A 15,157-nucleotide genomic window follows, 5' to 3' on the forward strand; every position below is an offset into this window, starting at 1 on the left:
GTATGACCCGTCTGGGGTTTGATCCCGGGTCTTCCGACTTCAAGAAAACGGAAATGCCACACCATCCTATCATAACATACTGACACTTTTTGTGTTGGCCCGGTGAATCTACAAATTCCCTGGTTAGAACCAGCACCTCGAGTGTAGCGGTTGGAATGTACGAGAGAAAGCGCTTGGCATTGGGTAGGCCTACATCTCCTCCGACATAGTCCGCTGATTAACTCATGTTTTCTTGGATCCAAGCGTCGAAACACATTCATATGCCAGATGTCAATCATAATGAGCGTTCCAGGTCCCGGGGACACGGAGCGATCTTAGACTTAAGCCAAAATTTCAAACCATTTTAAAACTGGTATTTCGCACGTAACAAGGTCAAAACATTGCTTGACAACGTAAATTCTGGGTAAGTTACCGGAAAACAAATTTCAGCTAAAATAACGGATTGGAACATACCAAGTTTAATCACTGAAATCATTGAAAGTCCAAGATTGCTTCCTGATCCCGGGGCCAGGTCTGTAATTGCAAGATCGATTTTCAAAACAACCTTTAAAACAAACCATCAATGACGACGGAAAAACGCTGGCGTCCGAAGGAATGTCAAAAGCCTATGAATTGAAATAGTATCAAAATCGTGCACTATGCTATTTCTGAAGATGTCGTTAATAAAATTGCGTACCTCAGTTGCACCTTGATTTCCACTGTTCATGTAACCAACACGGCGATCTTACTCAACAATGAATACACCACCCTTCTCCTCCAAAACTGGCCGTCACTGTATAACTGACCGCCATTGTAGGTGTGAATAATTCTTGAATACCAGTATATCATTAAGCAACAATCAAACGAAGAAAATATGTGAAATCATGCATCAATGAGAGGCGAGTAAATGTTGTAGGGAAAGTTTTTTTTTTAAATTTAGCCGCCTTCTTTGTCGTACAGGTACTTTTCTTCAACGCTTTTTGCGCCCAATTCTGTTGTTGGGTCACATATAAAATGAACACAACAAAGTCTAAAAACACAAAAAAAGCAAGGAAGTACTGTTAAGGTTTGTATTTTTGCAAAGATATTGCTTTTATTTACAGGGCTTAAAACCCAATATAGGACTGTTCCTAAGATAACAATTTAGCACCTGTGTATACTATATAGGTAGCTCTAAGTATTTGGGTTGACACACAAAACCTGATGTACACAAAGTGTGAAACAGTGAAAGCAGTGAATACTGTTAAAACCACAAAGCACTAATATAAATACAAAACCTCCCTGAATGGAAAAGTCGAATTTTTATAACCAATCCAAAATGTCAAATACAAAAGCCACAAAACTGTATCTGACTGACTTTTGCGTAAGATGTCGTCGCAGATACTTTCAGGAGTCGTTAGTTGTGAATATTTTGGGAGGCCCACACTTCATTTTTCAGCTTCCACATAAGCATCATTATACATAGCGATCATTTTGAGATTCATACAGAACAGGACTGAATTTACGCCAATATAGAAGCAAGAAAGTCTACATATCAGTTATTAGTGGTGCCAGCAGTGATGAGCAAGGTATTACGTGCTTTACATCTACCTAGTAGCTACTGTATTAATGTTACTATTTATGTAGAGTTGGTGAGGAAAGTAGAATAATCGTTAGATTTAGATCTACTTTCAATTTTCCAGTTTTCCTTGAGTTTATTCATCTTCTTCTCAATCCTCATTCTTTAATCTTTTTCACAATTCTTATTTTCAACCTTCTTTTCTTTACAATCATCTTATTTCAGTCTACCCTTTTTACAATCCTCATTCTTCACCCTTCTTTACAATCCTCATTCTTTAACCTTCTTCATAATCCTTATTTTCAACCTTCTTTTCTTTACAATCATCATATTTCAGTCTTCCCTTTTGTACAATCTTCATTCTTCAACCTTTCTTCTCTTCTTCGCAATCCTCATACTTCAACCTTCTTCACAATCCTTATTTTCAACCTTCCTTTCTTTACAATCATCGTATTTCAGTCTTCCCTTTTGTACAATCTTCATTCTTCAACCTTTCTTCTCTTCTTCGCAATCCTCATACTTCAACCTTCCCTTCTTCACAATCCTCATTCTTCAACCTTCTTTTCTTACAATCTTCATTCTTTGTGCCTCTTTTAACGGCCAATTTTGAACACTCTATTACCATCCAGGTTTAGGCTGAATTTCTGAACACTTACTATTTGATTTAGTTGGGATTCACAAACTTCCAGGCTTCACAAAGATACAAAAATTGTACCAGCATGGGCAGACAGAAATCTTGCGATAAGACTTAATATTAACCACATAATCACGCAACCATATTTAAGAAGTATGTTAATATAGCACTGCTGTTCACTTTCCGCTTAAATTGTGGATGAAAGTGGAGCACCTGGTCAAACCACTCACCTTTGGCAAGTTACTGGCGAACTTTCCCATGTGTACCACGCCGAAAGGCATACCTTATAGGTGGAAACTGAGTGGTTTTTAATGAATGTTAGATACCAGTACTCCTTAAATGGACACATTCGGCACGTGAGTGAAGTGTTTTGTAGGTACTCATAATAAAAAATCCAGTAACCAAGCACCAAATTAGATTAAAAATGATCTTAAATGGCAGAATAAGTCCTAATTAATGTTTACGGTCCTGTTGATTCTCATGAATATGTCTCTGCATTCATTTGCCACTGATCCAGAAATGTAAGAAACTCTTTGGAGTTGGTAGGCGTGGTAACCGTGTTGACCACATTATGACTCAGTCAAAACTCTCCAGGAGTTGTCTCCCTTGGTTACCTCATTCTCAGGACCCAGGAATGTTACAGAGTTCAGTTTATGGCCAGGAACAAGGTATCTAGGGTGAAGAAATAATTGACCAAAAAATATTTACTAAGAGCAAGTCTTCAACAATATTTCATACAATCATAAAATAAATGATATGAGAAATGTCTCAACAATTTTATAGTTGGAACATTGTAAGGCCTATTAACGCTTCCATAAACAACAAACTTCTAGTATCAAGCAAGTTAATTAAAACAACAAACTACAATAAAGAACCACTGTACTCAACAGCATAAATGCTGTACACACCCAACCAAGGCCTCACAAAAACAACAAACTACAATAAACAACCGCTGTACTCAAAAGCATAAATGCTGTACACACCCAGCCAAGGCCTCACAAAAACAACAAACTACAATAAACAACCACTGTACTCAAAAGCATAAATGCTGTACACACCCAGCCAAGGCCTCACAAAAACAACAAACTACAATAAACAACCATCGTACTCAACAGCATAAATGCTGTACACACCCACCCAAGGCCTCACAAAAACAACAAACTACAATAAACAACCATCATACTCAACAGCTTAAATGCTGTACACACCCAGCCAAGGCCTCACAAAAACAACAAACTACAATAAACAACCGCTGTACTCAAAAGCATAAATGCTGTACACACCCAGCCAAGGCCTCACAAAAACAACAAACTACAATAAACCTTCATCGTACTCAACAGCATAAATGCTGTACACACCCAGCCAAGGCCTCACAAAAACAACAAACTACAATAAACAACCACCATACTCAACAGCTTAAATGCTGTACACACCCAGCCAAGGCCTCACAAAAACAACAAACTACAATAAACAACCATCATACTCAACAGCATAAATGCTGTACACACCCAGCCAAGGCCTCACAAAAACAACAAACTACAATAAACAACCACCATACTCAACAGCTTAAATGCTGTACACACCCAGCCAAGGCCTCACAAAAATGTGCTACATTTTACCAATGACACGTCCCCATATCATAACATTACTTGATCTTGACTTTATTTCATAACAGCAAACTAGAGTTTTGGAACCTCAAGAGTTTTGGTACCTCAAGAGTTTTGGAACCTCTAGAGTTGACTGCCATGGCAGAGACAACAGATAATGCTATCAGCCTTGAGAGATGACTGAAATACACAAGATCTTTCTATTTCTAAGTCTTAAGTGAAGCAATTCTTTATTATCTACAGTGTTGAAATTCTGGTGAGGTCGGAGCCATGACTATGACAGGCATTATGGTAGGAGGAAAGCCAAACAGGGAAAACTCAGGTGTATATATAACAAAAGAAGTTATCACGTGGTTAACCTGTACATTTACCTGGCCGTGACATCCATGACCTCCTCTCTGCTGACAGCAAACAGCTTGTCACGGTTCCTCTGTCTCATCTCATCACTGACCCCCTGGGTAAAGTAGGTCAGCCCTTTAGACCCTGGGGGTACCGGCTTGTCTATCTGTGTTGGAGTAGAAATACAAACTTTCAGAGGCGTTCTCAACGAACACTTACTATTTAGGTGTCTATCTGATAAGCCTGAATTCAATTTATTAACTTTCTTTGACTTTCAAACCCTCATAATCTCACCAACTGTAGAATTAACAATGTCGCATGCAACTTTGAACATTACGTCTCCATGAACAATCTAATACAATGCAAATACTTTTTTTGCTTTCCTGCAAATAAATCACCGCTATAAAACAAACATACAGAAATTATTTACCCAAGACAAGTTTCTAGCCTTACACCCATTTCATATTTAAGAATGTAGTTTGCCATGCCCAAATCACCTGGTTAATGCACAGCAGACAGGAGTTATCACTGTTTGGGAACGAGGGAGGCTTCTTCTCAAACAGTGGACAACTCCCATCTGGTGTGCATTATCTGTCATTTGAACACTACAATTCTCTTCTATTTCTTTTCAAACATACTATTATGAAATGAAGAGGGCATGAGAGCAAAAGCGGTGTTGTTTAACCAACGCTGGGAGTCATACAAAATACCCTTCCCATTTACATGTACAGGTATCAATAATGAATGCTGCTCCGTGACACAAAATACAGAGTTTACAAAGATAACTTCTGTATCCATGGTAACATGGTTTTACCTGCTGAAACATGGACAACTTGGCCTCATCTATGTCTGCATCAGTAAACTTTCCATCCAGAGCCCAGTCTACAGACTGCTTGAAAACATCCAGCGTTTTCAAGGAATTAGGGTCTCTGGAGAAACAAAACAACAACAACATACATGTAACATCATCCTGGATTTGGCTTAATAAATGAAAATGATGAGATTGCAAACCTTTTTTTTTTTAATTTTAATCATTCAAGCAGCAAGTTGCCTTTATTTATTTGCCTGATGTTCAATGTTGTTATGGGCTGAGGATATTAGGGTTCCAGCAGTAAAGAACTGCTGTACAAGCAAACAAACAAGTTTTTGGCATTAAAGCTGCAAGCAAGCAAGCAGGACCTAAATTCGATAATGTGACCTCATTGGTCCGTTTCGGTCGTTATTCATGTATGTACATGTCTGCGTTACTCTCAAACTGTTTGTAGGAATTAACTCTTTTTGTGGGAATGCTGAATAAATGCTAACTATTTATCTGACTTGTGGGCCTTTCGGGATTCGGAGAACAATATGTACAAACACTAATCTGAATATCATTGATTTGCCTAGAGCGAGTTAAATGAGAATTATTGGACAACGTTTGGTGTTAAGAATTACAAACCACAATTTGAATACTCCTGATGTTTTTTCGACAACAGCAATGATGTACATGTAAGTGAGTGTTGCACAAAAAGTCTGAAAAGACCACTGACCTATTTACTACATCTTATTTTCTTACAAATAAGAAAAAAATTTACTGCGTTAAAGGAAAAGACCTCTAAAATTGAAGTAGGCATCACTTAATTGATCACTTAAAACTATGCATAAACATACTTTAATTTATTTTTTTTTTTTTAGATTTTTGTGAAGAGAGTTCAAATGTTTGATAGAGCGTCCGCTTCGGGACCGGTAGGTCCAGGATCAATCCTTGATCGAGTCACACCTAAGACTTTAAAAGAGGAAGTTGTAACTTCCTCGCTTGGCGTTCAGCATGAAGGGGATAGTGCAACGACTGGTTGACCCGTATCAGTATAATGGCTCGGGCGGTCGGCTTACTTGCCTTCGGTAAGTCGTCTCAGTGAAGCAGCACTAAATAAAAGAGCGGTGGAAATCCGTCCTGCAACAAGGAGGCACATTACACGTACATGCACCCTAATGATTCCTTCGTCGTCATATGACTGAAAAATTGTTGAGTACGACATTAAACCCCAAGCACTCACTCACTCAAATGTTTGAATTCTGGGGTGAGCTTTATGGATCATACAATCAGAGGTTAGGAAATCTGACGTCACAGGAAGTTTTCCCAAGTCTAATCACGACACTGAATGTTGGAAGGAATAACTCTTTCAACCCATGAGTAAAAGATTACTGAAATAATGTTCTCAAAAATTCCTTCCTTCTGTTGAACATCAGGAAAAAGGTGATGTGACCTCAGAGTTCCTAGACACCATTCATGTATTTGAATGCCTTTCAACATTGTTCAAAAAAATGTAAACACATACACGAAAGTATTTTTATGCCTAGTTTTCAGTTGTCTGTATGATGAACCTTACTTCATATTTTAGCTCTCTTTTACTTTAACGTGGGACTGAAAACTTGAAATCCATGAACATTAAACCAGAAATCAGGCAACCACCTGAAAACTTTACATATCAATGCATTTATAAAATAAATCGTTCTGGACATGCAATGTTACCTGTAAGAGAAGAAACTAAACAGTCCGGAGCGGCAGACCGCTCCACTGCCATAGGCTCCTCCCTTTTCTCTGAAACACAAATAACGCAAACATCTGATTGGTCAAAATATATGTCACTCATCTTCAGATGGCCCCGGTTTAACTGCAGTACTGTCGATGAATGTGAATTAAAATATTCATTCTAATATTTACATATTTATTGGCAAAGTGGCGTAAAGCTAAAATCATTCCTTAATTCTAATCTTCAGGAAATCTTGTTCGACTTGCTTATCTATTAGTTATTTAAAGCCATTTTTATGCCATACTCAAGAATTTTTTACTCATATGATGGCAGTCCATTTTATGTGTGAATGAAACCGGAGTCCCAGCATTAATCACTTACTTTTGGCAAATTACTGCTTAACTTTCACTTCAAAAATGGTTTGACATTTCCAAGGGTAACAGAAGTTACATGTGTCACACTTGATATAAACAACTGCACCACTTTTCACCCACCTTATTTCTCGATGTAGGAATTTTGCAGATAACAGTCTGGATAGAATGCTTAGTCTGTGAAAGAAAGAAAAAAAACAAACAAAAAAAAAACAAAAAAACGTTATACTGCTGCATAGATTTATTCATTTGACTGGTAGGTTTCAGTTCAGCTCAACAATATTTCACTTCAAGGACATGTATCAGTTTCACTGGGTGAAGGAAAACAGAGTGCCTGGAATAAACCCTTGACTTGTGGCAAGTAACTGACACACTTTCTCACATATAATACACAGATTTTCATCCACACAGGGAAACCACGATTCCATTCCTGACTTAAACCAAAATTTAAAACCTTTTAAATGATGTTTATTTTTTTGGTACTGGAAGTTGAAATTTTGACACGTTTATCTTATGACAACATTTATGAGATAGTTGAAATTTTAATTAAAAGGTCCTACAAATCTGTTTCCAGATCATATTTCAAATTTTGACATAAGTCAGAAATGGCTCTGTGGAATTGGCCCCTGAAGGTGTCTCCATCAACCTTCACGTTAGATCATGCACAGGCTCTACTAGAACTGGCCAACACTTATTTCCACAGAGGGTCCAAGAACAGCGGGGGTTTGAGAATTTAAAAAAAAATCCCTGCCCAAGCTTGGATTGGATAAAACCAGCGGCGAGGGTGTGGTCTTGTTTGGTTGCTATGGTTTCTACACCATACATGTACACCTATCTAAATTCTGAATTTACGTTCTTAACTAATTTGGTAAATCGGGGAAACCTTTCCTCCCTAAAACAAAGTGGTTCCAAATACAAGCTGAGTAAAAACACACCAGTCTCTGCTGTTACATTACAGTGCTGGTGAACTACGGTACCTCTTAATCTTATGAATACAATTATAAAGAAACTGTGATAGATTACACCAGATGAAATAATTTGAGTATCTTCCCCCTACACTCCTCACTGGAGTACTACTTCAAGGCACGTTCACAAAGATCTTACAGCTCCTGTAGAGCAGACCTATCTGGATACTTTACACCTATGCCACACACAGACTTGTGGTAAATCTGCTATACATTGGAAACTCACCCATCCACCCTCCTATTTTACAATGGCCTCACCTTGCATAGTCTTCATGTGTATAATGAACCCCTTGGAAGCTCTCACTGACATAGTTCACAGGGAAGGGCAGTTCTATGTGAGTTTTACAACTGCTCGGCTCAAATACGGTTTGCTGAAATCAGACAAGGTGAAATGTAGGACAATCCGACAGAAGTCACGGTCACATTTCATGGACTAGCTTCAATATGCACTTGTACATGTATTTTTGTGCGCACATTACAACTGTGAATGCCATGAGTAGCGGTACTATGCCTTTAGTAGTGGTCGCCATGGTGATGTTAGGTAATGACTTTACTTGTCATGGTGATGTTATGCCTTCCATATCGGTAGGCATACTGATCGCCATGGTGATGTCACACATGTACCTTTCGTACTGGTAGTAGTTGCCATGGTGATGTTACACCTTCAGTATTGGTCTCCATGGTGATGCTATACCTTCAGGACAGGTTGTCATAGTTACAGATATGCCTCAGATCAGCACTATTACAAAATACAATCATATTGGTTTTACACAATAAAATTTCTATTCTGTACACAAAAGACTTAAAATAAAGTGCTTGGAGAACAGCTGTGGATTTCTACCCTCAACGACCAGAAATTTTGTCCATGACTAACCTGCCCATTTTTTCTGATTCTGATAGTTCTAATGATTTTAGAAATTTTAATTTTAGTGTTTTGAGGTTTGCTTGAAACATGGGATGATATTCTTTTGGAAGATTGTAAGTTTCAGCGCCAAAAATAATATTTTCTGACATTTATTTGCCTCTAAAAATGCACTTTTGTCGACAAAATTTTAGGTCCTTTAGGGCAGGCCTACTCTGATTTCTTTCACTAATAGCCTGACTGCTAGTATATAAGTGAAACATTCTGGAGTACGGTGTCAAACACCAATCAACTAGATAAAAGAAAGTTGGGGTATGATCTGCAGTTGACTGTACCTCAACCTTTGTTCGTTTTCCCCTAATCTTTTCCCCAGGAAGCGAGGACAAGAAATCCTGGAACTGTCTCACGCTTTTTCTCATGGCCGGCCCTGATGTATTTAACGCAAATCTGGAATGAAGATGAAATTAAATCTCAACCTAGGAAACTAGTATAGCACTGAGAAGATGTCAAGGTATCCAGGCGTAACATTTAGACAATAATAATTAATGCAATAAAAACAGATTTATTTCCCAAACTTTCTTTTCCACCAGAATCTGAATGGATTACCTCAGATCCTAACACCATGTAGGAATCTGCCTGAATCTGAACGGGTTACCTCAGATTCTAACACCATGTAGGAATCCGCCTGAATCTGAATGGGTTACCTCAGATTCTAACACCATGTAGGACTCCACCAGAATCTGAACGGATTACCTCAGATCCTAACACCATGTAGGAATCCACCAGAATCTGAACGGATTACCTCAGATTCTAACACCATGTAGGAATCCACCAGAATCTGAACGGATTACCTCAGATTCTAACACCATGTAGGAATCCACCAGAATCTGAACGGGTTACCTCAGATTCTAACACCATGTAGGAATCTGCCAGAATCTGAATGGGTTACCTCAGATTCTAACACCATGTAGGAATCCACCAGAATCCGAACGGGTTACCTCAGATTCTAACACCATGTAGGAATCCACCAGAAACTGAATGGGTTATCTCAGATTCTAACACCATGTAGGAATCCACCAGAATCTGAACGGATTACCTCAGATTCTAACACCATGTAGGAATACGCCAGAAACTGAACAGGTTACCTCAGATTCTAACACCATGTAGGACTCCACCAGAATCTGAATGGCTTACCTCAGATTCTAACACCATGTAGGAATCCGCCAGAATCTGAACGGGTTACCTCAGATTCTAACACCATGTAGGAATCCACCAGAATCTGAACGGATTACCTCAGATCCTAACACCATGTAGGAATCCACCAGAATCTGAACGGATTACCTCAGATCCTAACACCATGTAGGAATCCACCAGAATCTGAACGGATTACCTCAGATTCTAACACCATGAAGGAATCCACCAGAACCTGAACGGGTTACCTCAGATTCTAACACCATGTAGGAATCTGCCAGAATCTGAACGGGTTACCTCAGATTCTAACACCATGTAGGAATCCACCAGAATCTGAACGGATTACCTCAGATTCTAACACCATGTATCAATCCACCAGAATCTGAACGGGTTACCTCAGATTCTAACACCATGTAGGAATACGCCAGAAACTGAACGGGTTACCTCAGATTCTAACACCATGTAGGAATCTGCCTGAATCTGAACGGGTTACCTCAGATTCTAACACCATGTAGGAATCCACCAGAATCTGAACGGGTTACCTCAGATTCTAACACCATGTAGGAATCCACCAGAAACTGAACGGGTTACCTCAGATTCTAACACCATGTAGGAATCCACCAGAATCTGAACGGATTACCTCAGATTCTAACACCATGTAGGAATACGCCAGAAACTGAACAGGTTACCTCAGATTCTAACACCATGTAGGAATCCACCAGAATCTGATTGGCTTACCTCAGATTCTAACACCATGTAGGAATCCGCCAGAATCTGAACGGGTTACCTCAGATTCTAACACCATGTAGGAATCCACCAGAATCTGAACGGATTACCTCAGATTCTAACACCATGTAGGAATCCACCAGAATCTGAACGGATTACCTCAGATTCTAACACCATGAAGGAATCTGCCTGAATCTGAACGGATTACCTCAGATTCTAACACCATGTAGGACTCCACCAGAATCTGAACGGGCTACCTCAGATTCTAACACCATGTAGGACTCCACCAGAATCTGAACGGATTACCTCAGATTCTATTATCATGTAGGACTCCACCAGAATCTGAACGGGCTACCTCAGATTCTAACACCATGTAGGACTCCACCAGAATCTGAACAGATTACCTCAGGTTCTATTATCATGTAGGAATCCGCCAGAAACTGAACGGATTACCTCAGATTCTAACACCATGTAGGACTCCGCCAGAATCTGAACGGGCTACCTCAGATTCTAACACCATGTAGGAATCCACCAGAATCTGAACGGATTACCTCAGATTCTAACACCATGAAGGAATCCACCAGAATCTGAACGGATTCCCTCAGATTCTAACACCATGAAGGACTCCACCAGAATCTGAACGGATTACCTCAGATTCCATATAGACCATGTAGGAATCCGCCTGAATCTGGTCCAAATTTGGCACCACAAAACAGTGACTCCAACAGATTTGAATGCATACGATAGTAAGCAGACTTTCTTTTTTGGGATTCCACATTCCTAACTTCAATGTTTTGAAACACTCACATCAATTTCCTTTTGTCCTAAGGAGGTAGTAAGAAATCAAAAATTTAGTCATTTTGAAAATTATTTTTGTGTTTCATGCAGATTGCTGTAGTAAAGGGTTAATGACAGTTTACGTGTCGTGGGATTTTGGTGGAAAAACAAAAAAAAAACACCCCGTTGCATTGTTGTATCCATATTAAAGGTAAAGAGAATATTAAAATGAAGTATGTATCAGATTAAAGAACATTAAAAACTTTCCAGGAAAATAGCTGCATTTATTTTTTTTACAGTTTAACCCTGTAAAATGCATCTAAATATTCTATTTTATGGTTGCCTTTTCTGACCACAGTGCTATGAGTGACATCACATAAGCTTTTTGTAAGTATGTTTATACATAGATCTATGAATGCATTCACCCATTTGACCTTGAAATGAATTAGTTCAGGCATAAAGTATAGATATGACGTAACTGATACCTTCTGGGTAACAAAAGACCACAGTAGAATCTGATCTTTTTACACAATTTCACTCGGTTAGAAAAATTTTCAAAAAATAAATCCAACTATTTTCCTGGAAAGATTTTACTGGTCGTTCATCTGATATATACTTCATTTTAGAGTGGTCTTTTGCTTTTAGCCTAAATATACAGACCAAATGAACAAACCAAACTTTACCAACATACCGACTAACAAGAGAATCCACACTTTTCCCAGACAAAATACCTTCATTATTGCTTAAAACCTCCCAAAACAACAACGTGTGATCCAACAAGGTGTGCTGTTGTCATAGTAACCACATCATTCCGCCATACCTGAAGTTACTCTTCTGCAACAGTTTGTGGGCCAATTCCTCCAGATGATCGATCAGTTTTGATTGGTTCTCGGCCTCAGCCACTCTCTTCATGAGGCTCACCTGTGGTAACCAATTATAATCCTTGTTATGAAATATTAGTAACCAATCAGAATGCTTCTTAATAAACATCAGTCATGTGTGTCCATATCCTATTTGTTAATTGGAATGCATAATAATTTTTAATTCACCATGTTCGCCGTTATAGAATATGGTCGAATCTTTAGCCACAGGACAAAAATGACATTGTTAATTTATAATTTGGGGACATTGTAAGGATGTTTTTATTTTCCCACAGAGCGAATTATGTAAAAATGCTTCAGTAGATCTATGCAGAACTAAAACATTAAACTTTTGACCCAAGATATTATAACTGCAAAATGTCTACCACCAAATGAAGTTAAGCCAAAATCAACAACTGCACAGTATTCTTACCACTGCGAAAGAAAACGGAATAATGCTTCCTGAGTCTATAGTATATTTTTTTTTTTTGCAGATCCAGAAAATCGAACAGAAAATGAAGGAAAATATTTCCAAAATATTTATCAAAGTTTATCCATACATCTCAATTCTTGAAAAAGTTGAGTTGGCTTGTTTTCTTTGCTGCATGGCAGCTTCGTGCACAAGTATAATGGAGACTGTTGCAAGTTAAGTAAATACACATCCTTCAGAATGGGAGGGAGGTCACACAAATGAACAAAGACCGAGAAGTGCTATACACCGTCGACCACAAAAATCTCCAGAATTACAAAGTACAGACCCATTAACGGAACCATCTCGGTTGGAAGACCCCAAAAAAAGGTTATGTTAAGGTGCCAAAGGCATTTCCCTCTAGGACAACATTACATGCGCGCTTACTTTACATACAAGGGGAGGTAATTGATTTTGATTGATTTTTTTTTTTTTTTTTTTTTGATTGGTGTTTTACGCCGTACTCAAGAATATTTCACTTATACGACAGCGGCCAGCATTATGGTGGGTGGAAACCGGGCACAGCCCGGAGGAAACCCACGACCATCTGCATGTTGCTGGCAGACCTTCCCACATACGGCCGGACAGGAAGCCAGCATGAGCTGGACTTGAACTCACAGCGACCGCATTGGTGAGAGACTCCTGGGTCATTACGCTGCGCTAGGGCACTAACCAACTGAGCCACGGAGGCCCCCCAACAGTTTTGAAGCCTTGGTGAAAACCATGGCGAAGGCAATATAAAGACAACACTGTGACAGCACAAGTAGCTCATTTAATTAGATTAATTAATTAAACGCTGTATCCACTTGAAACAATAATGTACAATAACGTGAAGCAGATGTGTTTATGACCCAATGATTGTGGAATATATGTGCAGGTTGGCTTTCTGTTCCATATAATAATTAGCCTTGGTCTGTCCTGTACTTTCTGCATGCTGGATGTTGTCATAGTAACAAGTACTACTATCTACCAATTTAAACTGTAATACATGTTGTAAATCAATAACAATGAGATACTGTTTATCTGTAAGGAAAAACAAAATCTCGGTGATGGCATTCAATCTAAGATGTTCTATAAAACAGATGGGACCTTAACTCAATTAGGGTTTATTTTTTAAAACTAAATAGAGGCCCATTCACACTAACTTTTCAAATAGATAAATGTTCTTCAGGTAATCTTCAGGTGTTCGCATCCTGGTTAAGAACAGAAGATAAATTAACAAAGCAAATTCCCAACAAAAAGTTACTTCAGGCCACACCAATTTCAACTGTTGTTTTACGGGCAGAATAAATCTTTTTCCAATGTCGAAGAAGGGTATAAACATAAAACTTAAAAATCTGTGGGAAATGTGAACTGTGCCAGTAATTTTTTCTTGCTGATATATTCGCATGATCATAAAGTCCTGAGAAACAGGGAAACTCATAACTATATACAGATCAAACATATAAAAATGCAAATTTTCCTTTTTATTCTTAATCCATTTTTGGATTTTTTAGTTTTGTCTCATAGAAAAAAACACAAAATAAAATTAGGATAGGTTAGGTTTTTGGATTAACATGCAACGTTTAAAGTGTAAATAAATCACATTTAAGAGTCCCAATTCTCGTTTCACCTGAGAAATTCCTGAAAATTGCTCCCTGAGTTTTGATGCAGCTGTCAGTGTGCTGGCCGAGTGCGTCATCGCATATGCGTGTCCTGACCCTGATAAAGACGCTGCTAATTCGGATGCCGACATTCTGATTAAAGTTGTCAGTCGCTCCATGTTCTTTGGGCTTCCATGTAAATTTGGTCTGAAATAAACAACAGATTCATTGGCTGATTACACACATGTAAGACTACGTAACTGACTGATCAGTTCAAGTTACAAATTTTCAGATGCTCGGCTGATTTACAAGAAATCCTTAAACACAACAAATTGTTTACATAGTTATTAGGAGGGCTCAATAACTTTCCAATTATCACTGCATACAAGACATCTTGCCATAATTTCTGTCGTAGGTGAAATGGGACAGAAAATTTCTCCCTCGTTCACAAAAACAACCTTCCTCAGCCAGCAGTAATTTGCAAGTTTCCTAAAACGTTTAATTTAATTCAATGTAGACAGCATAATGCCTTAAAAATTTGCCTAAGAAAATCATCATCTTAACATGGTAAAAATTGAATAATGATAGTACATGTAAGATGGCACTTGTCTGTAGTTAATAACTGATTGATTGATTGATTGATTGATTATTAACCTGACTGATACATATATCAGACATGATTGTGGTGAACCAAGAAAATAGCTGAAATTTACTATCATAGCC

General features: G+C 38.4%; 1 protein-coding gene across 1 annotated transcript in view; it reads right to left on the reverse strand.

The window, feature by feature from the left end:
• Window positions 1–2,621: 2,621 nt before the first annotated feature.
• The window catches only part of LOC135464625 (presequence protease, mitochondrial-like), a 30,627-nt gene continuing 18,091 nt past the window's right edge, over window positions 2,622–15,157 (reverse strand). Inside the window, exons 19-27 of the mRNA XM_064742080.1 lie at window positions 14,464–14,641; window positions 12,343–12,443; window positions 9,164–9,275; window positions 8,225–8,337; window positions 7,125–7,178; window positions 6,630–6,698; window positions 4,932–5,046; window positions 4,150–4,283; window positions 2,622–2,843 (exon numbers count right to left, since the gene is read on the reverse strand). Of these exons, the coding sequence (XP_064598150.1) occupies window positions 2,741–2,843; window positions 4,150–4,283; window positions 4,932–5,046; window positions 6,630–6,698; window positions 7,125–7,178; window positions 8,225–8,337; window positions 9,164–9,275; window positions 12,343–12,443; window positions 14,464–14,641 (979 nt within the window). The 3' untranslated portion in view covers window positions 2,622–2,740. The remainder of the gene's footprint in view (window positions 2,844–4,149; window positions 4,284–4,931; window positions 5,047–6,629; window positions 6,699–7,124; window positions 7,179–8,224; window positions 8,338–9,163; window positions 9,276–12,342; window positions 12,444–14,463; window positions 14,642–15,157) is intronic.

This window comes from Liolophura sinensis, chromosome 4 (assembly GCF_032854445.1).
Source record: "Liolophura sinensis isolate JHLJ2023 chromosome 4, CUHK_Ljap_v2, whole genome shotgun sequence".
Lineage (NCBI taxonomy): Eukaryota > Metazoa > Mollusca > Polyplacophora > Chitonida > Chitonidae > Liolophura > Liolophura sinensis.